General features: G+C 47.7%; 1 protein-coding gene across 6 annotated transcripts in view; it reads left to right on the top strand.

The window, feature by feature from the left end:
* The window catches only part of LOC131584876 (rho GTPase-activating protein 39-like), a 59468-nt gene that overhangs the window by 10021 nt on the left and 23687 nt on the right, over positions 1-25760 (top strand). For 3 of the 6 annotated variants that reach the window (XR_009278820.1, XM_058850426.1, XM_058850425.1), the window contains 2 exons: positions 2313-2421; positions 20185-20574. Coding sequence is in view for 5 of the 6 variants with exons in the window: in XM_058850426.1 (XP_058706409.1) it covers positions 2408-2421; positions 20185-20574 (404 nt within the window). In the remaining variant the exon portion in view is untranslated. Of the gene's footprint in view, positions 1-2312; positions 2422-13688; positions 13761-20184; positions 20575-25760 lie in introns of those variants that run through there. The other 3 variants (XM_058850422.1, XM_058850424.1, XM_058850423.1) reach the window with 3 other exon arrangements.

The following is a 25760-nucleotide window of genomic DNA, read 5'->3' as shown; positions in this document are numbered from 1 at the left end:
TAGCGTTTACTCAAGAGTGCCAAAGGATCTTAAATCTGAAATTGCTGAGATAGTGATGTGTGTGCTGCTGCTAAAGTGCCCTTGCTATGACATAAATTGGTGGTGGCAAATGCAATGGCATTTTTAAAAGCTGAGAGTCTTGAGGAAATTGAGGAAGTGGCTCAGTATTTGGCCAGGTGTGCTGCTAGGGAAGGGCTGTGAAGAGTATTGAGGATTCCATGGTGTCTCGATTTAGAAGACAGGTGTCTGCTAGGGAGAGCAGGAGCCTCCCTTGGAATGAAAATGTAGACCCCTTCCCTCTGAATTATTATAATTTTGAAATCGAGGGGCTCTCAGGCAGAGATCTGGGGATAGGAATAAAAGTTCTTTACTAGTATGTATAACGAGGCAAACAAACTACAGCATTAACAAGGAAACAGAACCAGGGGCCCCGTGACAGCTTTCTCGGCTGAGATGGGAAGGGATGGAGGAGAGGCTTTGCTTCACAAACCCACTTGGGTTGGCAGTCCCGGTGCTCCTGCAGGGCTCTGAGGAACACTCAGCTGGAACAGCAGGGATGAGCTGAGATCCCGGGCCGGTGGATGAGGTGGATCAGCAGCTCTGTGACGGTGGCTGGCACTGCCATGTCCCTGCAGGACAGGAGGTGTGAGGCCCACCAATGAAGGAAGAAGAAGAAGCAGCAGCTCCGTTTGGGTGATGGCAAATTCCCTTCTCTGCAGTAATAGCTCTCAGCAAAGCGTCCTTCTCTGAAGCTGAAGAAACCAGCCAGCACTCAGCTACACCCGCCCTCCCTTTTTCCTGCCCCCCTTCCAACCTGGGCCCAGCCGAACTCTTTGTGTTTCTCAAGCACCCACCAAGTACCAGCAATCAGGTCTTCCCCGAATGTAATGGGTAAAAATTCCGTAGTTGAGCCAGAACTAAAGAAAAGGACATCTAACCCCCTGCACATGGACTGTTGGGTATGACCCCTGTGCCTAAGTCTTTGCAATGAAGGACAAGTTTGCTGAAGGCAAGGCCAAGCACAGCTGCTTGGAGCAGTGTTAGCAGGACTATTGTAAAGGCACACCCTTTGTCTGCCTCACAGATCTGCAGGAGATTGATGAGTGTGCTGGGAGCAGGATCACTGGGCTTCATGAATATGTGTTTTCTGACAACCTTTGGCAAGTTTGTCTGACAAAGGCTTTTGAGAGAGTCGCTATGGGCGTGGGGGAAGGGTCTTTTTATGGACTGAGAGCTGGTGAAAGCATAGACTGCAAAGGGTTGGGCTTACTGGTGTTTTTCAGTCTGGGGAAGTCAGCAGCAAGGTCCGAGAAACCGGTGCTGAGTGTGTTTTGCACTTTATGGATGAGGTGAAGAGGGGTGCAGTGACATTCCCAGGTTTGCAGAGGCTCCTCTGTTTCTTCAATGGGTTGAATAGCTCACTGAAGATGAGGAAATCCATAAGAACCTCACAGAACCAAGAAAGTGCACTAATACGTGACGGATAAGTTCCAGTGTAGGAAAATGTGGTGAACAGGGAAAAATTACCTGTACTGGGCCTGTTCTATACTCAACCTGGAACTTATGTAACAGTGGTTATAGCTTGAGAAGGAGCTTGGAGTCATTGACAGTTCTCTGAAATCATCAGTTCTGTCTGTGATGTTAGCCAAAGAAATCAATCAGTTTTGGTCACTATCAGCAAGAGAGTTAATACCAAAGCAGAGGGCATCAATGTAACCCACTCTAACACTTTGTCTTAGAGGCTGCATGCTGTTCAGATTTTTGCATTGTGAAAAGGACAGTGGTGTTAGAGAGACTGCAGTGAAGATAATTAAAATTACTAAGGGACAGATCAGCTGCCTTATGAGAACATAAAATTTGTGACTCCTTGGTTTGGAAAAGTCTTGCATAGCAAGATCAAGGTACACAAAGTCATGAAGGTAAGAGTCAGAAAATGGTTTGGGTTGGAAGGGATCTTAAAGATCACCTACTTCCAACCTCCTGCCATGGACAGGGAGATCTTTCACAGGTTGCTCAGAGCTCCATTTAGCCTGGCCTCAAACAGCTTAGGGAAGGGGCATCCACAGTTACTCTGGGAAAACCCAGTCCAGTGCCTCACCACCCTCCGACCAAAGAATTTCCTCCTAATATCTCATCTAAACGTATTCTCAGTTTGAATCTATTCCTCTTTGTCACTACATGCTCTTGTACAAAGTCCCTGTCCATCTTCCTTGTAAGCCTCCTTTAGGAGCTGGAAGGCTGCAATTATGTCACCCCTAAGCCTCTTATTTTCCAGCCTGATCAAACCAAATTCTCTCATCCTTTCCTCACAGCAGAGGTGCTCCATCCCTCTGATCAACTTGGTGGCCTCCCGTGGACTGGCTCCACCAGGTCTGTGTCTGTCTGGCGCTGAGGACTCCAGAGCTGGATGCAGCACTGCAGGTGGGGCCTCACCTGAGGGGAGTAGAGGGGCAGCACTGCCTCCCTTGACCTGCTGTCCATTGTTCTTTTGATGTATCCCAGGACATGGTTGGTTTCTGGGTGCCAGCACACATGGTGTGCAGCCTCTCATCCACCAGCACCCCTAAATCCTTCTTATCAGGGCTGTTCTCGATCTGTTCCTGCCCCAGTCTGGATTGATACTGGGACTGATACCCAGCACAAGTGAAGCACCAGCATCTGGCCTTCTTAAACCTTACAAGATTCCCATGGGCCACTTCTCAGGCTTGACCAGGTCCCTCTGGATGGTCCTGTCCTTCAGGTGTGTCATCTGCAAACCTGCTGAGGGTACACTTGTTCACTTCATGTACTAATGAAGATACTAAATAACACTGGTCCCAATATGGATGCCTGAGGGACCCCACTTGTCACTGATTTCCATTGGGACTCTGAGCCATTGAGCACTACTCTCTGGATGTGACTGTCCAAGCACTTTGTTATCTGTCTCTCAGTCCACTCATCAAATCCATCTCTCTCCAATTTAGAGAGAAGGATGTTGTGGGGATCTGTGTTAAAGGCTTTACAGAAGTCCAGATAAATGACATCTGTGTCCCCTCCCTTGTCTACTCAGCTATGCCTGAGTACAAGGCCACTGGGTTGGTCAGGGAGGACTTGCCCTTGGTGAAGCTATGCTGGCTATCCTGAATCGCCTCCATGTCCTTAGCAGAGCTTCAAGGAGGGTCTGTTCCATGATCTTCCCAGGCACAGGGGTGAGGCTGACAGGCTGGTAGTTCCCAGGGTCCTCCTTTCTACCCTTTTAAAAGATGGGGACAGTGTTTCCTCTTTTTATGGATAAGTTGAATTTTTTCTACCAAGTCTTGTGGCCCTAAGAACTATGGGCACTTGGTGAAACCTAAAGGAGATTGGTTTAAAGCAGATAGGAGCAAGGCCATTTATTTTACACAATCTGTGATGAAGTTCTGATTTCAGTGTTCTTGGGGGTTGTGGATGCAAAAGGCATCATCAGATTGAAAAAGTGTTTGGGTAAACTTATGACAGCCAATCTGAAATAGTTACTAGGAGGAATGGCCAGCCATATGCCTTTAGCATCTGTAGTACATGTGTGGATTCTTGAGCAATGAGGGAGAATAAGGAGAAAAGGGCATGACCAGGCTTACATGTTTTGCTTAACAAACCTCTTTGAATGTCTCACCTGTAGACAGAATGGAAGGGGCAGTTGGTTTTATCAAAGGTGCATGTCTTACACTCCAAAGTTTCTGGAAACCAGTATTAAGTGGCAACATAAGTGGGTGTGACATGTTGAGGAAGAGCCAATATTGCTTTTGTAGACCAAAACTGAGCTACATGACTCCGCTGGTGCTTGGAAGGTGTTTCCAAGTACACTGCAGGGTTGATCGAGTGGTTTAGTGGACCTCACTGAAATGTATCAAGGAAAAGTCCATCATGGGTGAATAAATGGTTAAAAGATTGGTTGCAAAGATGAGGAGTAGATGATCAGACTTTATTGAGGAGGGAAGTCCTGGGGGAGCCAGACTGTGATCTCTGCTGCTCAGTGTTTGTACCTGATCTAGAAATAGGGATGATAGTGGTGGCTGGGGAAGAGCAAATGAGTGAAGAAATCCTGAGCACTGAAATTCAGGAATGAGTTGAGGGTAACAGGTGGTTCTGGAGAGTATCAGCACCCTGTATGTGCTTGGTGCTCGGCTGTGCTGCAGGAAGGGAAGAGGAGGAGAAAAGAGGGAAACAAAGGACAGAACAGCACAAACATCATTGTGGTCTGCTACCATGTTGGATATTGAATGTCAGGTCATCCCATCTTGGAAGACGCTTCGCTTTAAGTGCCTCTACAAGTTTTTGCTCTTTTATTTTTTTAACAGTAGCAAATACTATGTATTGGGTACATAGTATTTGGCAGATGAAGACTGTCTAGATGGATATCAAATAAAAAGCAAAGTTGAATGTGATCCAGGTTTCTGCCCTAATCCATCAACCATGCCATTGCAGAAGGACAGAGTGGTGCCTGCTTTGATGTCTTCCTGAATTTGTTTCTTTTTTGCTATCTTCCTTGCCACTGCTGAAAGTGAAAAACTCAGTTTTGGACTCAACACAAGCTAATAAATGTGTGGGTTTTGGTGGGAGAAAACAAAAGGAACTTGTTTTGGGCACTAAATCAAGAAGTATATTGTTCTCACCCCACTGTTCACTGTTGCCATGTGTAGCAATTACTGCCATGGCAACACATATTTTCGTGAACCAGCCAAGATCCTTCAGTGCTGCAACAAAACTTCTGATACTTGCTCATTGTGATGCTATTAATAACTATGTTTCCTGCCATGGTAGCCAGGAAGCTGCTTCTTCCTCATGTACCAAGTGCAAGGAATAAGCTCATTTTGAATCAATTGTGGGGAGAAGCAACACTGTGGATTTCCTGGATTTTTTTTGTTCTGGAGATCCTGTCTAGTTGCTGCCAGCTCTGCAACCACCCACTGAGCTGAGATGTCTCTTTTGTGCCGTTTATAAGAAAGTCAAGTCTCAATTTTCTTTTCAATTCCTTTTTTTTCCCCTTTCTCCCCTTTCCTTGAAACCAGGACAAACAGATGACACATATTTACTCCTCCAGCTATGCAAAGAAGTAGCTTAAGTGTTTATTTCAGACTGACTTGGTCAAGGGGAGAACCTGGTACAAACTAAACATGATCTTTGCCAGGCTCTTTTCTACATGATTTCTTTACTTATCTCCTGGTTATTTAAACAAGATAAACCCTGAGTATTTAAAACTGCAGCTCAACTGTTCTTGTCACTAGTTGAATTTAGCTGTGTTTAAAACCCCAGAGTGCATTAGCATGCCTGCATGAATCTGCTTTGAGTTGGAACTGTGTCAAAAAGATCATCACCAGGGTGGTCTTTTGGTGCCTTTTAAAAAGCTGTGGAAAAGGTGAAGCCTGGGCTTTTGCTTAAGATGGTGGATCCACTTGAGCCTGAGTATCTGTGAAGGGCTGCAATGTGTGCAAACCAGGGTCATGAGTCTGTTCCCAGCTCTGATTCTGGGTGTACACAAGTCACAACTGCAGTTCTCCAGTTTCATCCCTCCAGAGGAAGGAGTTGTTTTGCCAGACCAGTCTCCTCTCAGTCAGGGAGTTCACTTTTCTCCTGCTGAAGTGTAGCTATTAAGTGTAAAACCTTCCCTCCCTTTCCTCACCAACTTGAAAGTTTTTTTTGCAGTCTTGGAACTTGCAGCTTTGTATGTCAGTCTTTTTGATATTACACTTGCCTTGATCTCCCTGACTTGCTGGACTGGTAGCCTACTGTCATTAACTGAATGAAAAAGATAGAATGAAACTGGGGACTTCTTTATGTTACCAGCCTCCTTGGAGAGGCTGAAGAAATGAGTATATGCCCTGTAAAGGGTTTGTCCAAATCAGGGAGTAATTGTGATGTCCACAATGAGTGACTGCATCCTTCTTTTGTTGCTGCTCTTCCCATTTCTTGGGAGGGTCTGTTCAAGGTAGTGCCTCCAGAGGTACTGCCAAGGGCTGAGTCTTCCTGGGGAGGCAGCATATGTCATGTAAGACTACCTCCTTCTGCGGCCCAGCTGGTTTTTCCTGGGCCTCTCCAAGAAACAACTGAGACCATTTTGAGACCATTCACTTTGGTGACTGACACAGTTATTTGCCACAAACTGCCTTCTTGCGGACTCCTGGGAATCATAGAATATAATGAGTTGGATGGGACCCATCAGGATCACTAAGTCCACCTCCTGGCTCTGCCTAGGAAACTCCAGTTATCCCACCCTGTGCCTGAGAGTGTTGTCCAAATGCTTCTTGAGCTCAGCCAAGAGCTTGGTGCTGTGACCAGTACCCTAGGGAGCCTGTTCCAGTCCTCAGCCACCCATTGGGGGAAAAACTTTTTCCTGGTATCCAGCCTAAGTCTCCTCCAACTCAGCTTCATGCTGTTTCTTCAAGTCCTGTCACTGGTCACAAGAGAGAAGAGATTGGTACTTGCCCCTCCCCTTCCTTTTGTGGGTGTGTTGGAGATGACCGTGAGGTCTCCCCTGGTTAATCCCACCTTTGTTTCTATGACATGGTGAGAGCAAAGGCAAATTTGGGGCTTTAACTAATTGTGTTTTGTTTTGTGAGGTCTTACATCTGTGAGATTGAAGAAATGTTCAGTTCTAAAAAAGCTGTGACTGCATTTTAAGGCGAGGTCAAGTACCTCAGTCTTTGTTTCTCATTAAATCAAGCCAGAGCTTGTTAATGACGAAGCACTGGAACTATACATAACTAGTACTTCGGTTTACTTGGAGTTCAGGGTGTTACTGTAGTCTCTGCTGGTCTTGTAGATTCAAGTGTGTAGCAGACAAAGCAGAGGCTGAAATACAGCTTGGCAGGTGTGACTCCTACTCATACTGTAATGTTGTAGAGACAATCAGAAAAAGAATGTCAGTTTGGGGCAACAATTAAGCATGCCTTTCCTTCTGGAGGAAGCTTTTTTCATGGTTGATTACATCAGAATAAAAAACAATACAAAATAGTCAAGCATGGGCTGTGTTTTTCATCCCAAACTGAGAATTCACTCAGGGATAAGTGAGCTTGCCAGAGCTGGAGCTGTGCATACAGCAGGGACCCATGTGCTTCTCTCTGGGGCAGGTGTGCAGGAGGGGCCAATGCTATGGGTCCAGTGCATTGGCTTTGCAACATCCTGACTCTGTTGTGTCTGATGTGCTTGTCATTCAGCAATTACTGTAGGCAAAACAAGTGAAAGGACCTCTTTTCCATGAGATACTAATTCTTCTACCTTATTGTTTGATAAAGAGTTTATGAACTTTGTGCCTGACGTTTTCAACTATTTACTTACTACCTCTCTTTCTTTGCCAGAGGAAATTTGTGTGCTTTGGGCTGGAGAGAATGATGACACTGAAGTGGCTCCTCTGCACAAGTCCTGTTGGGATGAGCTTCCTCATGGCAGCTCACAGTATGGCAGAGAGTTGTTTGTTTGCAGACAGTTATTTCTTTGACCTGCTGCCAGCCTGCTCCTATTCTTTGTCTTTGACTTGCAACCAAATTCCTCTGCCAACCTGGCACTGCAGTGGTTAGCTTGAGTCACACATAACAAGCTTGGACAGCTAATACTTTCAAGAGCTTCACTGCATTTGTTCCTTCATGATTTTTTTCAATGGAGTTGTCAGAGACAGCTGCAGCTGGAGGGATTTGCTGGAGAACGAATCAGCCTAAAAAAGTTGTGATGAAACATTGTTATATTTGTTTTGTGCTTGTAGCCCACAGTGTTTTTTAGGCTCTGCTGTCTGGGAAATTACTTGGTCTCTTACTGTCCGAGGCTGTGTTGTGCATGAGTTTTCAAGGGGCCCTGTTTTTCAGCTCATAAATGACTGTCAGCCCTTTGAATGAACAGAGACAGAGGGTCATTATTTTGCTAATGTCACACTTTTAGGAATGTAGCTGCCTCAGATATGTAACTTTGCTGAGTGGTGCTTGAAAGCATTATGCTCTTGATCTGGCTGTTTGTAGGCCTTCCTCTGCTGGCACCTGTGGTGACACTGTCCAGTTGTGCATGGCCTGGCAGAGCAGGTTCTCCACCCTGTAATTACAGTCTCAGTCTGCTCCTGTTCCTCACCACTGCCTGTTCACGTGCTGCCTTTAGGAAAGCTAAAATTGTAATTTTTTTTATGGTCTGGTGGAGTTATTTTAGATCAGAGGTGGGTGTCTTGAGAGGTTCTTAAGTCCCCAACTCTGCATGCTCTCACTGTGATGGCCATTTGGTTCTGAGGACCTGGGTGATGGGTTTCCCTTTACTGGTTCTAGAAGCTTCTTTTCTTTTCCTGTCTTCTCTCTATTCACCCTCTGACACTGCTCAGAAATCTTTGTAAATGTTTTCTTGTTATTGCTCAGTGTTCCCTTCTGCAGCAAAAAAAACCATCCCTGTGTGTGATGCAAATGAGCCTTGGGAGTTGGCTATTTATTTGGTTCTCTTCTGGCTGCTATGGGCTCTCTCTACCCCTCAGTGAAGATGACACAAGAATGGTTGTTCTTTTGCCCTCCTTTATGGGGAGACTATGCTGCACTGCAGTGTGTTTATGTCTGTGCAGTGCCTATCATTGTGTGACTGAGCCCAGGATGGTCCGGGAAATGATGAAGATCAGTCACTGCTGAGTCCTGCTCCTTGCACACTATTCAGGTTGTGGGTTGCTCCCAAGATATTGGAGCAGTTGCTGGGTTTATGTGCAGCTTTTCTAAAACAGCTTCTGATTGTGGAACCTCCTATTCCCAGACTGCTTTCCTTGGCATCAACTGTCTGAGGCAGCAGCTGCTGTGCTGGGCCTCTGGCTGCAAGGGCTTCCTGGCAATGCTGGGAGGAATCCCTGAAATCGGTAGTGGTAACATAGGAGGTGGTAAAGAGTAAACCTCAGTTGTGAAGCAGCTGGGCAGCAAGCTAGATAAATCAAGACCTTTGTCAGTAATTATAGGATGACAGGGCAGCAGGTGCTGCTGTCCTTGAAATAGGAGGGATATCATTGACGTGACATTACTTGCTTTAGCCTAGCTTGATATATGCTACTTCTCCAGGGCTCTAGGCTCTTCCCCTACGTCATTTTGGCAGGTATAACTTCTGCACTTCATTTCTGCATATTAAGGGCATGATGCTCTTCACCCAGGGTGGAGCTTTGTCAGCATTGGGAAATGTCATCCTGCTTAGGTCCAGTTTACTTCTGTTCAGTAGCTGCCAGGAGGCGTGGGGGTCTTACAGGTCTGTGGAGCCACGTTCAGCTTTCTAGTCACTGACCAGGGTTTCAATCAGCAGGTAGTGCTAAAATGTGCTGGGGCCCATTGAGAAGGCAGGAGGCTTAGGGGTTTAATTTCCATCCTTTCCTGTTGTTTGTATGCATGCCCCTTAAAAAAAATCACAAACAGCCTAGGCCTGATTTTAGAGTTTCATTCATGCTAGGAGGCTCTTAGCTGCTTTGAGTGCCGTTATGGGCAGATCCTGTATGACTTGGGGCCTGCACACACTCTCAGAAGAGGATGAAGCTCAGATCTGCTTCAGCTGGCATCATTTGTCTTAGCTTGGTGTGTCCCAAGAAGACATGGAGAAAGTGTATATCTTGGGTACCTGTCTGCAGAGATTTATACTCCTGGCAGGATGTGACTGTGCATCTGGTGATTACCTTGCATGAGTCCTGCTGCCCTCTTTGGTGGGATGCTATACAGGTGAGGTGACCATGGTGATGTTCATCAAGCCATCCTTGCAGTGTGCCTGCACAAATCCACCCTGAAACTATGAGCATCGCCATAGGGGTGATGGGAAGGCATCAGGCTGCCTCCTTGGGGCTGAGCCCATCATGCCGCCATGGGGGAGCACCAGGGGTGGAAGGTAGGCATCCCAGCCATGGTCATCATTTGTTGCTGAACTGGCAGGTTGTCCTGTAATGCCTTCACTTCAGCAACTGTGGAATATTTCCTCTCTAGGATATTGATAAAATTGAAGTTTTCCTGTGTAAATCCTGTCTGTTGGGGACAAAGTCTAGTTCTGAGCATGTTGAGGTAGGATGCAGTCACCATCAGGTGCAGTGGTGCTAGTATCAGTCCCAGTCCTGGTTCCAATCCAGTGGCAGACCTGACCACGTGTCCTGGGATTGATGCAGCCTAAGGCTGTGCAGGTAGGTGGCCAGTACCTAGCTGCGCCATGTCTCAGCTCCCTGCCAGGGCACCTCATGTCCCGTGGGCAGGGACCGTCCTGCTGGCACCGAGCTTCCCCCCACAGCTGCCTGCTTTCCAGCAGCTGTGATTTGGATGCAGCTGTGGATGCATGCAGCACATTTTGTAAGGAGAGGGGCTGAAAACTGCCAGGTTTTTTTTTTTTCTTCTGCAACTTGTTCTTAAATGCTCAGCCCCTTAAAAGGAAAAATAACTCTGCTGAAGCTTTCATTGAGCTTAGGAGGTGCCACTGTGTCTGGGGCAAACCAGAGCTTTTGCAGGGGAGGCTGTTTTAGTACTGGAGTTTTGGGCTTGTGCTCTGACGTGCAAAATGAAAACTCCAGCCATGGCGGCAAGAGAAACCCATGGTATGCCATGACAGCAGCTTGGGGGCTGGACAGGATGTCAAGGCAGGTCCTGTGGCCCACAGAAGCTAGCTCACTTCTCTGCTGTGGCCTGGGGCTCAAGCTCCACAAATGATTTTGCTCCTCAGCGTGTGAAATCAATGGGCTGCCTGGGACAGACAGGCAGAAGAGGCTGCTTGCCAGATGCGTGTCCCTGGCCAGCCTGTAGATCATTGCAAAGAGTGGAGGGAAGCACCTGTAAACTTCTTGATGCTGAGTGCTTTTTGACATGTCTTCTGCCTTCTGCTGAGGCTGAAGTGGCCACAGCTTGTCTTCAGCCATAACACAGTCCAAGGTGCTCATGCTCAATGACAATTTGGAGACAGAGAGAAGTGAGAGGCCCTTTGCCTCCAAGGAAGTGGCAGGTAGCCCTCTATATCTCGGATGGAGGAGCTGCAGCAGAAGCCTGTGCTTATCGTAGCTCTGTGGTGAAGAGCTGTGCCCAGTTTGCATCACCAGGATTTTTTTAACAGGAGTTTATTATACTGCTCCTCCTGCCCTCAGGTGCAATTTCCTTTAGTGTTGTTTTGAGCAGTGCCGTGGTGCCTATGTCTCCAGTACGTGATCTCCTGTTCAGAATGCCCATCCAGCAGGTGCTTCGTGTTTTGTCTCAAAGGTGTGAAAACAGGGATGTTTTCTGTCCCTTAGTCTTCCCTCTGTTGTAGAATTCCCCATCCTGTGAAGGGGGGTGAAGGATGTGTTGGGGATGAGCAGCAGTTCAAGTTCTTCTGTCTTCCCCTCCCCTTGGGGTGCTCTCTGTGTGGCTCCAGAGAGTGATTTCAGGACCCAAATCTGTCCAAACCTGGTGGGCAACACTTAGCCCAGAGTGGATGATGGAGAAACATGAAGGTTGGTGTGGGAGTGTCTGTGCTGCCCTCATTTCTTCCTGCTAACATACAGGACTCTAAGATCCTGTGCATCCATCCCACCCAAGGCTCAGGTACTGGTCTTGGGCTGTCAGGCCTTATGCCTTTGAGACTGTGGTGGACTTTATTTTAAGCTGATTACCATTGTGGAATGGCTTGTCGTGGTGTCTGTCCTTCTTTATGCCCCTCCTCTCTCCTTTTGTAGAGACCCCAGGACATCTCACCTGTATCCTAAAAGTCCTTGTTTTTTACTTCTTTCTTTCTGAGACAGGATCTTGGGGAAATTCGCTGGTAATTTTGGTGTTGCCCTAACCTGCTTCCATGGAATGAGCTACCCGTTGGCTGTCTGTTCTGCTCTGGATTTGGGGTGAATCAAGAGGCTAACAGCAGCAAGATGGAGCCAATAGTGCTGGTACCTAGGCTGGGGGAAAGTTTGAGAAAGCCAGGAAAGAGGCAAGAGCCAACAGAGTCCAAGCAAGCAGAAAGCCACCAAGTTTCCCATCTTACATCTTCATCTTTGAAAATACCACCTAGCAGAAGGCTTGGGGTCTAGCAGAAGGTTGTGTTTGTTTTGTTTCTTGTTGTTGTTTTTTTTAATTAAAAACACAAAAGTAATGAGATGCTTTTTATGATAAGACCTTTTCCAGGCTCTCTTGTACTCCTAACCCACACAAACTATGGTGTTATTCTCTCTTCTCTATGCAATGTGTTGCCAGACTGGGCTTTGCTTTCAGAGGCCTGCCCCAGTTCTGCTCTTGCTGAAGCTAAGAGTATGTGCTCAGGCTTTGAGCAATCAGCATTTGTTCTGGATTTTCACAGTGTGGTCTGTATCTGGCAAAGCAGAGGTTTGTTTGCATAGTGCTTATTTTCAGGAGCAGGAGAGTTTTGTGAACGGGCTGACATATTTATTTTAGTTCCTTTATAATTCTTGTTAGAAGGACACGTGTATTCAAAATACATTACTTATATATATATATATGCATATATATGTGTGTGTGTGTGTGTGTGTGTGTGTGTGTGTGTGTGTGTGTGTACGAGGGAGATGTTTGTTTTGGATATTTTTTTCATCCTAAAATGTAAATTACAGCTCTTATGGACTCAGCTGCAAGAAGGCAGTGAATAAAGCCTGAATTGTCCAACTCAGCTGAAGGAGGATTACTATAAGGAGCTGATAGTAGAGACCTTCTGGAGGCTCTCTGGAGGTCAAGGATAGAGATGAGTTTTACAGCCTTTCCCTAGCTTTGATATGCAAATCTGAGTGAATCGGAGCCACCTGGAGGTTGCAGTTGATTTCTCAGTGTCTATACTAAGTGAATTTTTCTGACGTGGCTTTGCCTGTTGTGCAGAAGGTGAAGGGGCAAGTGTGATTGTCTGACAAAAAAAAAATCTGTGATGATGTTTAATTTCTTGAACACAGCCCAAGCTGTTCTTCAGTCAGCCAGGAGCCTGGACCCACGGAAGAGCAGCAATGTCAGCAGCAGTAGAGCCTCTAGGATGGTACACACTCCCCATTCCTGAACTGGTTTGCCATGTTCTGCTTTGGGGGCCTTCTTTTAGAGGACTCAGGATGGTGAACATAGCATCATTCCCAGTACAGCTGCTTCCGCTCCTTTTCATGGGTCCTTTGTCCTCTACTCCATTAACAGCAAATGAAAGAGGATTTAAGCTCATCTCTGTGGGGCAGATAATTTCAGATGCCTATCCCCATCGCCTCACTTTTTGCTACAGTAAGCAACCCTGCACGCACTTCCCTGCCTTTGGCTGGTGTCACACCATGGCCAGTCTCTGGGAATTGTACCTCACTGTTCTGTGGCCAAACCGCATTCCTCCTCTTCAAGGAGGACCTGTTAACAAGGCACTTAATTTTGGCATTGGCACATCCTCAGCTGGATGATCTCTGGGGATGGCAACAGCTGTCATCTCTGTCTTGGGGCTGGCTTTGAGTATGCTGCAGGCCTCCATTGAGGGCATTAATGAAAAGTTCCACTTGGTATGGAGCCATGTTTGGCCAAGAAGAACTTAGTGCTGCAACTCTCTGCAGGGCTCAGCCCAAAGAAGGAAAGTGAGCGAATGAGGTGGGATCTTGGCTTGAAGCACAAAAATCCAAAAATTACAGAGCATAGAAGTGAAATGGGAGACGAAGTCATAAGAGGTCTCCTTGTAGCTATGCACAGGGGTTTGTTGACAGCCTGGTGTGAAGCTCCCTGAGGCAGTTGATTCCCATGCTATCCTTAGTGCTCTCTTCCCCTTAGTAGATGTTTGCCTCCTCAAGCTGGTGCTGAGCAGCTTCCACAGGTGGGGCTAGAGGTCACATCAAGCTGATCTTGAGCTGACAGCTCTGGGTAAGAAAACATCTCTACTATTCCTACCTTTTTACAGCTTTGAAAAGAACTTGTGGTGTCCCAGGACTGTGCTTGACTGTCTCGGCTGTGTTGTCACTTGGAGAATGGTGGCAGGAAAACCAGCTCTCCTGTGAGGGAGTGACTGACTTCTTGGCTTCCTCAGCTCTTCTTGCAAGTGACTCTTCCCCTGTACCTGGTCCTTTCCATTTCTGGTCCTGCTCAGTTCTCTGTAGTTAAAAAAATTTTATTCCCTCCTAGACCTTCTACTAAGCATTTGTGACAAAGTTCTAGTGAGGAGATGCTTGCAGATGCCCTTTCAGGATGGAACACCGTTTCTTAAAAATTACTGCTATTATTTTTTATTCCGATGCTTTGCCAAACAGGAGTGGCAGCCAGGAAGAACTCAAGCTGGTTTTGAAGGAGCAAAATTTGTACATGTCCATCCCCTGTGTCCTTGAGGCTGCAGGAGAGAGCACAGCAGCTTAGCTCTTACCTGTACTTTCTATTACAACACTTCATAAAAAAAACCAGCATGGTGCACCATTCTGTTCACAGCATCCTGCTGCTTGGGGACTGAACCCTGCTATGGCCTTGCCACTCCCCCAAAACATCAGCATGCTCTAGGCACAAGCCTTCACAGTTGGGGGGCTTTGTTTGCTGGAGTGAGCAGCTGGAGCAGTGTCCTGTTTCCCAGATAGGAGGTCTGGAAAGAATTACTCAGGACACACAGGAAGCTCCTGGAATTTCTGACAGTACAGGAGAATGCACATTGGGAATGTGGGTTGCTTTTGGAAGCAAGTGGGGATTTTGTTGAAATCCCTCCACCTTGCAGGCCCTGGTGATTATGTTAGTTCCCTGGAGTCATTGCAATGCCAGCAGGCTGCCTGTCCCGTGCTTGGGCAGTGGAGGGTTTGATATGGGACTGCATGCTGGAGAAGAATAGAGATAGTGGATAGTGCTGAAGGTAGTCTTGCCCCTGATAAATTGCAGCTGTGTTAATTACCAGTGGGAACAGCCTTGTCCTCACAGCTGTGTCCAATAAGGATGGGAGTTATAGAAGAGTGGGTTAGTTGGTCAAGGAGGATTGGAGTCTGCTGGCCATGCTGTGAGGAGGACCAAGTGTGCTGGGTGCTGTAGTGGTGCTGACAGCTGGCCTGCCACCCCAGTACTGCTTTAGGGTTTACCTGTATTGTGGATTACTGGTGGTGCTGTCTCAAATCAGTGCTTCCACCAATGGACTTAAAAGGTAGTGTGATGATGGATAATAAGATGAAGTGCATTGTGGAGTGAGAAGAATTTAAAGATGCCGGTTATGGGTGCAATAAAAAGACTGGGATGAAGTTTCTTAAGGATCTGCTTTGTATTGTGTCTGCTTCTACAATGCCAGCTGCAAATTGGGGCCTGCAGGCAAGTCCTGTTTTGGGGATGCTGAGTCCCAGGAACTGAGATGAACTAAAACCATTGCTGTGATCCTGCTGGTGGGAGCAGTGCTAGTGGGAGTGGGTGCACACTCTGTGGCTGCTGCATCTCTGAAAGGACAGGGAAAAGCATTATTTAAATCATCCCCAGGAAACTTCTTTAACCTTGTAAAGTGGAATATGAATTAATATTTTTTTCTGTGTCCAAGTTACGGCCTTACCTCTGCAATTCTGGTTTATCATGTCTTTCCAGAGTTCCTAATGTTATGTTTGAGGTTTCTGTGGCAGCCTGAGGCTGGCCCTGCTCCAGGAATGTGGTCCTTGCTTTTCTTCTTTCTGTGTGATTGTACCAAACTCTTTAGTATTTCTCAGTGTATTTTCTGCAGATTTTTTTACCTGGTTAAGCTCTACCTCAGTCATCCTCAGCCCTTTAATTTTAAAGAGAGCAAAGAGGTCACCCCCCCAAGTCATCCACTAAAGTGTCTTTGCACACAAAGCTGACCGTAAGCTTGTTAAAATGGAAAACTGTAGTTAGCAACATACACTGAGTTATGGCCAAGTGCTATGAGAAGAATTTATTTTCAGTAGCTTGCACTTAACAGAAAGTAGCTGACCTCTCTGCTGAGGAGCAGCAGCATGGTACAACCATTGGTGTTCTGAAGCTTTGCTAACCTATTTGCTAGCAAAACAGATCAAACACAGTGCACTCTTGAGCATTAAGGCTGATGGCTCAAGTGACTCACGATTACTCAGGGTCTTGCAAGGTGTTGTATATTTTTTCTTCCTTGCCAGGCAAAACCTCCAGAACTGTCTCTGGTCTTTCTCCCAGGCTCATGTTTGTGTGTGTTTTTGTACTGCTTTCCTCTTCCAGCCCTTCCAACACCTGCTCTGCCCCAAGAGTGGCAGGCCATGCCCCCACATTTGGGTGAAGCTCTCACATTCCTGCGTGGATGGCAGCCTCTCCCCACACTCTGAAGCTTCCAGTGAGCTACTTGGGTCTAAGTATCCCTCTCAGCTCTCTCTACCCCTTTTCCTGTTGTCTGTCTGTCCTTGTGAAGAGTTGGGGTGCTCTCGGACACCACTCCCCTTGGGTTCCTTGGAGCTCTCCCTTGAATCCTCCATGCTAGTTCCTTGTCAAACCCACATTTTGTAGTTTCTCTCTCCATAAACCTGCTCGTTGTGCTCTGCTCCCAGAACTGCTGGGCTCTGCTGCTGCTCTTGGTTTTCCCTTTTATGTTTGTTTGCTGATGTCTTTGAATTCCTTTTTTTGCTTGTTTGCAGTTTGACATTGCAACTGCAAGGGAAGAACAGGGTTGGTTCTGCAACTCTCAATGTGAGCCAGGACATGGGGTGCTGGTATGGCTGTTGTGTTCACCTTTGTAGTGGTTTAGGTTTGCTAATTTGAGTTTCCTGGCCAATGCACCAAATAATGTAGTGGGTTTAGCGCTAGAGAAAATTACCCGTGCACCTACTTAGAATTATTTACTTATTTCCTACTGTGAGGTATGAATTAGGAGGAGGAAAAAACAGGCTCAATACTTAAAAGGTATAAAAAACCTTTATTAACAGAACTAGAAGAATAATAAGAATCAGAATAAAACCTTCAGAACACTTCTCCTCCCGAAGCCCAACTTCTTTTCTTTCCCAACTGACAACGAAGAGACAAAACCTGGGATTTTCAATCAGTTACCACCTCAACAATAGTCTTTTATCTGTTCTTGTAGGGAGAATTTTTCTTTTGCCATGCCATGGAGACTTGTCCACAAGAAACAGTTCTCTCGTGGCTTTTAATTTCCACAAATAGCAGCTGCCTGGGGGAAAAAATTCTGCAATCGTGAAGCTCCTCCCATTTTCACAGCCTTCCCACAGCTGAGTTCATGGGCCATGTCAGCTTATGGGGTATTATTTTAAGGATGAGCTGTTCAAAAGCAGAGGTTCTCTTCATCTATATCTGTGATCATCTCTGGTAACAGAGATCTACTTTCCCTGGGGACAAAGGGTCTTCATCACTCTCATCTCTCTCTCTCTGTTCAAGCTTCTCATGGGATCACAGCTACTTCAACATCTGTTTTGCTTCATTATAGATGCCTCTTCTCACATCTACACTTTGAACACTTCATCCCCCCCATACTTTCTCATGAATTAAAGGGGATATTTTAGTGTACCATAATCCATCTCCATGGCTTTACCAGAAGAATGAGGGCATCTCCTCATTCTTCTTCTATCTGGGACGTGACTCCTCCTTTACTAACCTTGATGTCTTCATGTTGTCCTCTACATGTCCTCACTGTGCTTTTCTCTCACTCAAGATCAAGGTCTGTAGGTCTCATCTGTGCACTGGGAGAGTTAATATCTCACCCAGGCCTGCAGATGGTCATGATGGTTTCTGCTGGCAGTGGCTGCAGCAGTCACGGTGTTGGATTTCAGGCCACACGGAGCCCCCCTCCCTCGGCCTCGCAGCTGCTGGAGCCACGGCACAGGGGGCCTGGCTTGGCCTGGAGCCGCTCCCAGGGCCAGCAGACCCCAGCTTGGGCTTAGTGTCAGCGAGATGTTAGCAGCCAGGGCCCCACAGCCTCCCATCCCCAGCCTGGCCACCCTTGGGGTCTGCCTGGCCACACAGGCCATGGTGGAGCAGGGCTGGCCCAACCGACACCCAGCTACTTCTTCAAAGCTGGAAGCAAGAGAGAAATTTCCCGGGCTTGCCTGTCTTTAAAATGTGAAATTCACAGAGGCAGACCCAGCTTCTAAATGGTTTAATAGGTTGTTAGTTCTCAGAGCTATTGTTTTTTTCCAGGCACAGAGGAAACTCTTAGCAGTTTGTCAGAAATATAATTTCCCTGAGTGGCTTCTTTGCTCCTCATCAAGTATCAATTAATGCAAAACCAGCACAACCTTAAATCAAATAGAGGAACTGAAGTTGTTTTGACTCAAAACCAGCAAACCATAAACCCCAGATGTTTTCTGAATATAGGGTTTTCTAAGTGGGATCTCTTTGCAAGCACACTCTTAGCAGTGCCTTGTCTGGTGGCGGTGGGAGACCATCAGGAACTGGTGCCATGGGCAAAGGTGGTGTGCTCTGTTCCCAGCTCCTTGTTTGTCAGTGTGAACAGTTATGAATGGTGGTAGTCTGGGGTGGGTAAGCACATCTGCCTGAAAACTGACCTATGACACAAAAGAAGTGGCCTTCACCCAGATCAGCTTTCCCAACCAGCCTGTCTGTGGTAGCCTGACCATCAGCCCTCCATGAGAATGCATGGAGGTCAGCATTGCGTAGTGTCTGTGCTTGGTATTGTGGCAGGGGAATTGCACCTTTTCAGAGACAATTTACATTTACTTTGTGTTGAATTGACATTGTACTTATCAATTTTGAATCCTCAGGGAGTTGAGGATTGGCCTGCTTTTTATGGGTGCATGCCAGACTGCTCAGCATTGATTGCTGTCAATCAAACCCACAGTTGTCCTAGCAGGGAGGTGCAGTGGGCAATTAAACCCTCACCTAGATTTGCCTGGTGGTAGGAGACATGCTGACCTTCCTCAGAAAGCCAGGGCAGAGCCAAAGACTGGACTGCCATGCCAGGAACTGCATCCTCTCCCATAACCATACCAGCAGGGCTGGGCACAGGAGCCCAGGCTGCCATTTTGAGCACTGCAATGCTTCCACCATCACTTCTGAACCTTCTGAGGACCTGCAATCTGGCAGCTCAGAGTGTGAGAGGGATGCAGTGGGATCTCCCTTCTCCTGCTTCTGCTGTGGGAATGGCTTCTGCTGTCATGCTCTTGCAGGAAAGCAGCTGGAGGTTGTGTCAGAGTGAGCCCCTGGGAAGGAACAGGTTTCAAGGGGTTTCAAGTCCTCTTCATATGGCTTTTTTTAATAACAAAAATAGCTTTGGTTAACTAGGCCCTCCTTCCTGCAGCTTCCACCAGCATTAGGATGTTGGCTTTGGGAGGTAGGAGCAGGAGCTGAGCGGTGCGTGTTGTTTTTCAGCATGCTGAGCATACAACTGGGCTCAGGATTGCTTTAGGCTGTATATCTCCTTTGTAGAGGGAAACCTTGCTGGGTTTGCGCTCCCTTCCTCCATTTGCCTGGGCTATTCAAAATGGTTTGGGTTACTGCATGGAGTAACCAGTCTGGGGAGGCTTTGGCTTTGCTAAGCTGCTCAGGCCAGCTCTTTAAGGGTTGGTGTGTCAGTGATAAGATAGATGTGCCATGTATGATGGGTATGCAACCCAACACCTCTTCATCAAAACCCCTGTGCTCGTCTGCCTGAAAACCAGTACTACAGCACTGCCTGCCTTGGTCTCACTGACTGGGCCATCGTGGGTGCTGGTAAAGGACCCTGGGGATCAAGGATTTTTTTAGGGCTGCAAAAGCTGTGGATCAGCAGTAGGGCCTGTCCATTGGGTCACCTTATACCCTCTTGAAGGCTCTGTTCCATCAGCCAAGGGGGAGGGGGAAGAGCCTGCAATGGAGATAGTCTCATCCACCACTTATTCCCCACATGTACCTTTTGGACAAATAGCTGTGGACTCTGAGCAGGGTCCATGGGACCCAGAGGTCTGGTTTCCCCAGGTGGAATGTGCAGCTCTCAAAAGGAGCAGATCCTGCTCTGCAGATACTCCCTGCTCCTGAAAGTCAAGTCCCTTGCACATCTCCCAGGCACTGCCACTCCTGCAACCGGGCCAGCCCTTGATGTGAGTCATCCCAGCATCAGCAGATGCTAACTAACCCTTTGGGTTAGTTCTGTGCTGGTGAGTGGGGAGTGAGGGGGCCAGGCTAATGGGGGTGACATCCCCTTCCCTGAACCAAAGAACTGGTCTTTTGTCTCAGCCCAACTCCAAGCCCTTGTCCTGGCTTCTCCTAAGATCATTAGATGGCTCTGTAGCCCCAAGCAATGCTTTGATCTGCAGGCAGGCTGCCTGGCCCAGTGGCAGCAGCTCTATAGGACAGACAAGATGTTTGCTTTGGGCTTCTGGCCCAGATTAATGTGGCTCTTGTGTTCCTGCAGCTCAGACTGGGTGGAGATCATCGAGCCCCGTTCCCAAGAGCGGATGTATGTGAACCTGACCACTGGGGAGTGCAGCTGGGAGCCCCCTCCCAACCTGAAGGTGCGCCAGTCAGACAAGAAGCAGTGGTGGGAACTCTTTGACCAGAACAACAACCGCTTCTACTACTACAATGCCATCACACGGCAGACAGTGTGGCACCGGCCCCAGGGCTGTGACATTGTGCCCTTGGCACAGCTCCAGGCCATGAAGGGCAGCTCCCAGCCTGACTGCTGTGGCCAGGAGCACCGAAGCAGCGGTGGCAGAAGCACCGTCATTCAAATGGCTGTCCTCCAGGAGATGGAGAAGGGCAAGTGGGACAGTGCGGTGGAGAAGAGGAAAGATCCTGCCAGGTAGGGGGAGAGCTTCAGCTTTCTCTGTTTATATCTAATGGGTGAATTTAGCTGCCAGGCAGGCCCTGTCAGGTAGGTTGGGAACCATGCTTTCCCAGGAGGGTGCCGTGCTGCCCCAGGAGAGTGCAGCACTGGGGCGAAGTACTGCCAGGCTACCAATCACTGCCATGGTGACCCCCCGCTGGAGGGTCTACTTGGGGTACAGCTGTCTGCTTTCAGTACTGCCTGAATGTCCCCAGCTTGGGCCAGGCCATCTTTGTGTGAGATACCCTTAAAATACACATCAAAGGATAATCTTGCTCTGGGTGCTAAAACAGAAGGCGAGGGGACAGGCAGGAGTGTCTTGCAGTGATGAGAACTCTCAAAAAATTTGCAGCAGAGTTTGTTGGGACAGCATAGCTCCTGTGCAAGGCTGCTGTGGGGTGCAGGTGAGCCCCTGGTCTGGCTCCTTCCTTTCCTACTGTTGTGGTTTTAAAGCAGCAACTAAAAAATCACTAGAAAACTTACTTATTTCTTGCTGTGAGATATGGATTAGAACAAGAGCAAAACAGGCTTAAAACTTAAAAGGAATAAAGAAAGTTTATTAACAAAACTACAAGAATAAGAAAACCAGAATAAAACTTTCAGAAAACCCTTTTCTCCCCCACTACTCAACCATTTCCTTGTTCACATGACAACACAGAGACAAAAAAACTTTGGTGTTTAAAACAGCCTCAATTCTTGCTAGAGTCTTCTCATCAGTCTTTGTAGAGAAACAAAGTCTTTTTCTGCTAATCTATGGAGCTTTCTCACAAGAAAACTAATTTTCTTCATAGCTTCTTACTTCTCTGATGCTAGCTGCCCAAAAATCTGTCATCAGTTGTCTCCTCCCATTTCACATCACTCTGAAGTGTGTTATGGGTCAAATGAGTCTAGGGATGTCATTTTTAAGGATGAGTTATTCAAAGGCAAAAGTTTTCTTTATCTGTCTCTGTGAGCCTCCCTGGAAACGGAAGTTTTCTCTTTGCCTCTACAAAGCCACAAATCTTTAACTATTACTTCTCTCCCTCTGTTCCAGCACCTCACTGTATCACAACCACTTCACTTTTTGCTCAAAATCTACACTTTGAACTACTCCATTCCTCCCAATATACTCTGTCATGAATTAAAGGAGTTTTTTTCAGAACACTACTGTCCATCTCCATAGCTTTAACAGAAAAATATCTTCAGTGTATTAAAGCATCTCCTTATTCTCTACTTTTTCTGAAGCTTAATTCTGTTCTTCATTGTTTCTGATAGTTTATAAAGTCTCTTTACCTGTTGATTCCTCTCTCTTTCTCTCTCTGGAAAAAAAAGATTAATCTGCAAGTCTCACCTGGGTAATGAAAGGGTTCAAATCTTGCCCAGGCTTTGTAGATGGTTCTGCGATCTCTGCCGGAGCAGTGGCTGGAGCTGTTTGCCATGGAAGATTCTTCATGGCTGCTCTGGAGAGTGTGGTGCTTATATGAAGGGGAGTGGCGTATTGGAGTTTAATTCCAGCTGGTGTTAAAATCAGCACAGTCAGGAGTACTTTGGACTCTGTGAAGCTCAGGATATATTACACCTTATCAAGGAGAGATTTCTTGCCTTTTGCTGGCTTGTAAAATGGGGAACAAAGAGCTGAGCCAGAAGCAAATGCTCTTAAGTGGGATCTAATGCCATTGCTGGGATGTCTGGTATACTAACAACATGAGCATGCTGAACTTTTCAGCTCTGTTGTCTGTGGTGTTCTCCAAAGACAACTTCAGACATGTCCTCCTCTGCTTTGGAGAGGTGCAGCTGCGTAAACAGAGGGTGAACAATTGAAGTGCTGTTGGTAGCATCTGCACCCAAGACAGTTTCACTTTTGTCTCTTAATGCTAGCACAAAAAATAGTGTTTCTCTTTCCTTCATATTTGTCATCCTGTGATAGATGGAGAGGCCAGCAGAGACCAGTGTAGTCCCCAAGAGGGGCTCCTGCAACGTCATGCCACAAAGATCTGGGGGAAGGAATTTCATTCTTTTTTTAGTTACACTTTGTGGTCAAGGTTTTTTCCTTTAGTAAACTGGTTTTTACCACCTTTCCTCTCTTGTGCCTTCTCTCAGCACTGCTGAATTTCTTGTGCCCCCCTGCCACATCTCAATGCTGCCAAACCCTCAGCAGCCTCGAGAACAGAGATGCTCCCCGAACCTTGCTGCCTGTTCCCTCTGTCTCCATGCCATGCCACCCCTCCCTCACTGCCCCACAGCTTTGCTGCTGCTATTCCAGCTGTCGCAGTGGCTTGGAGCCGACTTCTCCAGACATCAGCCTTTGGCCTCCCCAAGCAGCACAGAAGGGTCAACCACCTAGGGAAATGGCAGCTTCTTACAGCGGGGTAAGACCCTGCTGCCTTTGACCATCTCTGGAGCCTCCTGAGGAAAGCTCCTCTGCCCATGCTCTTGCTCCCATGATGTTTCTCAGCTGTGCTTCCTGGGGCTGCCCAGCCCAGTGCTGATTCTGCTTCTCCCTTGCTGTCCTTGGACAAGGACAGCAAACAGCACTTGCCTCCCGGCTCCAGACACTTCCAGAGCTCCTGCAATCCTGTTAGGAGGCAATATGAACTCTCTTCAGGGGAAATGATGTCCAAGTTATGCTTTCTCACACTGGAAAACTCTGCAAAGATGGACATATTCCTTTGGGGACTGTGAGACCAGCCTGGGGCTGAATGCAGCATTTTGGAAGTGTACTCTGAGCCACTGCAGCCATGCTGAGCTTTGCTGGAACTCCAAAGTAATGGGTGAGAAAGGGCATGGTGGAGAGCCAAGCCTGAAGAAGGCAGTCTTTCTGGGAGCCTGTATGCTGGTCTGCAGCATTTCAGCTCACTGCAGGCCAGTATTGTGAGCAGACTCTGCTGTCTCCAGCCCTGCTGTCCATGCAGACCAGCCTCCTTACTCCTCTTCCCCTGTTTCTCCTAGTGTCAGCACTGGGACTTTCAGAGTGCTGTTTCCAAGGTTCTCTTTGCAATAGCAGGATATCTTAAAATCCTTCACAAGAAAGCCACCTACCCTAGGAACATTCTGTCACCCAGAAGAGGAAGGTGAGGGTCCCTTCTGCATGGGCAGCAAGTTCTGCTGCCTGTCCCCTCCTCATCCACCTTTTCCACAGCTCAGCACCCTCGACTGGGAAGGAGCAGGGTCTTGGTCTTACAGTGCCAGAAATATGTACTGGAAGAGGAGTGAGAGGGAATGTATGATGAGAAGGTGGTTGTGAGAATACCTCTGCCTCTTCCAAGTTTGGTTTGTCTTGTCATGGGCTCATGTCTCTTAAGGCACAGCATAAGTAATGCCATTATTAAGTTTTCGTAATCAAGCAAGAAAGACCATAAGAATCCCTAATACAGGTTTGTTTCCTTCTTGTGCAGTTGGCCTTGGTGTAGTTTAGGCAAACACAGTGTTCTCTGCACAAGTCTGCAGAGTTTTTGGTTTGGACAGGTTGCCTCCAGTGTGGGAATTGGGGGCAGAGCAGCAATGTTGCTGGAATACAAACATCCCTGTTCATTCACCTTGTCACAGCACCAGGAAAACAACTTCTAGAAAGGGCAGAGCTATGGTGCAGGCCTTTTCTTCAGGCTTCTGGGAGGGAGCAAAACAAACAATGGAGATCTGGAGCTCGAGGAGAGCTGCTAGATGTGCTGGGCCTGTTTGAGCTGGATGCAGGCTGGGGAAACCAGTGCCAAGTTGAGGCCTTTATATTGGAGCTACTTGAGAGCATTCCTCACACAAGTCCCAGGGGATTTGTCAGGGTCTCTGCTGCTAGTGGCTTAAGGTCTTGGCTGAGAGGCTGAATTGGGACACTTCTCCACCATTGGCTTTGCTTTTTGTCATGGCTTTCACCATTCAGGAGGACAAGACTGAATCTTCATGTTGGGAAGTCAGGAAGTCCCTGTTCTCCTCTGCTCGGTCTTGCCAGCAGCCTGGGGATTGAGTTGAAGGAAGCTGTATCCAGACGTGCCCCCAAGAGATCACTCCTGGCTGTGGAAATGGCCTTTTCAAGACAGCCTTGTCTTTTCTGTGACAGTGCTTCTTTCCTCTCATCTCTGGCAGCCAGGGAGGCTGGAAATGACATGAAGTGTCCGCGATGAGACTGATGGGTGAGGTGGGGTATAGCACACATTTAGAAGTTTCCCTTGACCATCACATTCCTGGGTGGGGGAGCATGATGGCCTCGGTGACATGGTAGTGGCACAGCTTCCTGATTTCCTCTGGTCCCTGCAGGGCATCTAGGTGCTTTGGACTCTTGCCAGTGTCCATGACAGCCTAGCTGTGGCAATCCCATGTGTTTGTGCTTTCCGTCAAAAAGAAGCAGTGTCGGTGGGTGCCCTTGGTGCTGGGCTGTGCCTGCTCCAGAGGTTCTCAGCAGTCCAGAACAGGCTGGGTCCCAATGCGTGCTTTGACCTAGGCTTGAAGGAGGGAACATGTTGGGGCGTGGACTGCAAGTGCCAAAATCCTGCTGCAGGGAGGCTTGCTGCTTGTGGCAGAACCACTTCTTCATTGCCTTGCTGTGGCTGTCTGTCCAACTTGTCTTGCTGTCTTGCCAGCTGGACTCAGGGCAAGTGCAGAGAGAAACCTGAGCCAGCACAGAGCTCCTGCTGCTCTCCCTCGTGTCTCACCCATGTAGCCAAGTCTGTGCTAAAGGCCTGGCATGTCTTCCTGTCCTGGCAGGCCCAAGGTGAGAGATGGCTTCCTTGCATCCTGGTGAAGGGACTCTGGGCAGTGAAGAGTTGTGCTTTTTGAAGTGCCTTTTGCTCCCCCGGCTTACAGCTGCAGGAGGCTGTGACTGCAGTATCCTCTTTTCTTTTTCAGATCAAATCCCTCATCACTCATCAGAGGCCTAATATCTGGGCTGTACTTTTTCTCACAGATGCAGGGGCAGAGGTTGTTGCCAGTTGAAGTCCCACAGGGCCCTAAAAGTTACAATGCCATGCTGGAGCAGGAACCCATCTCTCATGGGCAGGTTGGTGGTGTTCTGCAGGTGCCCAGGGCCACACCTGAGCAGGGACCAGCGGAGATGTTCCCAGTGCTGCTCTGTGGGTGTGAATTGGGACAGATGGGGCAGGAGGTGGTGCCAGTGCCTGCTGTGTGGACAGGGAGGGGGCTCCTCCCTGTGGCTCAGAGCTGAGTGAGGAGGTAGCAGAGCTTCAGGCTGAGTT

The sequence above is a fragment of the Poecile atricapillus genome, chromosome 15 (assembly GCF_030490865.1).
Source record: "Poecile atricapillus isolate bPoeAtr1 chromosome 15, bPoeAtr1.hap1, whole genome shotgun sequence".
Taxonomy (NCBI): Eukaryota; Metazoa; Chordata; class Aves; order Passeriformes; family Paridae; genus Poecile; species Poecile atricapillus.
The sequence above is the reverse complement of the archived record's forward strand: the minus strand, read 5'-3'. Positions and strand labels throughout refer to the sequence as shown.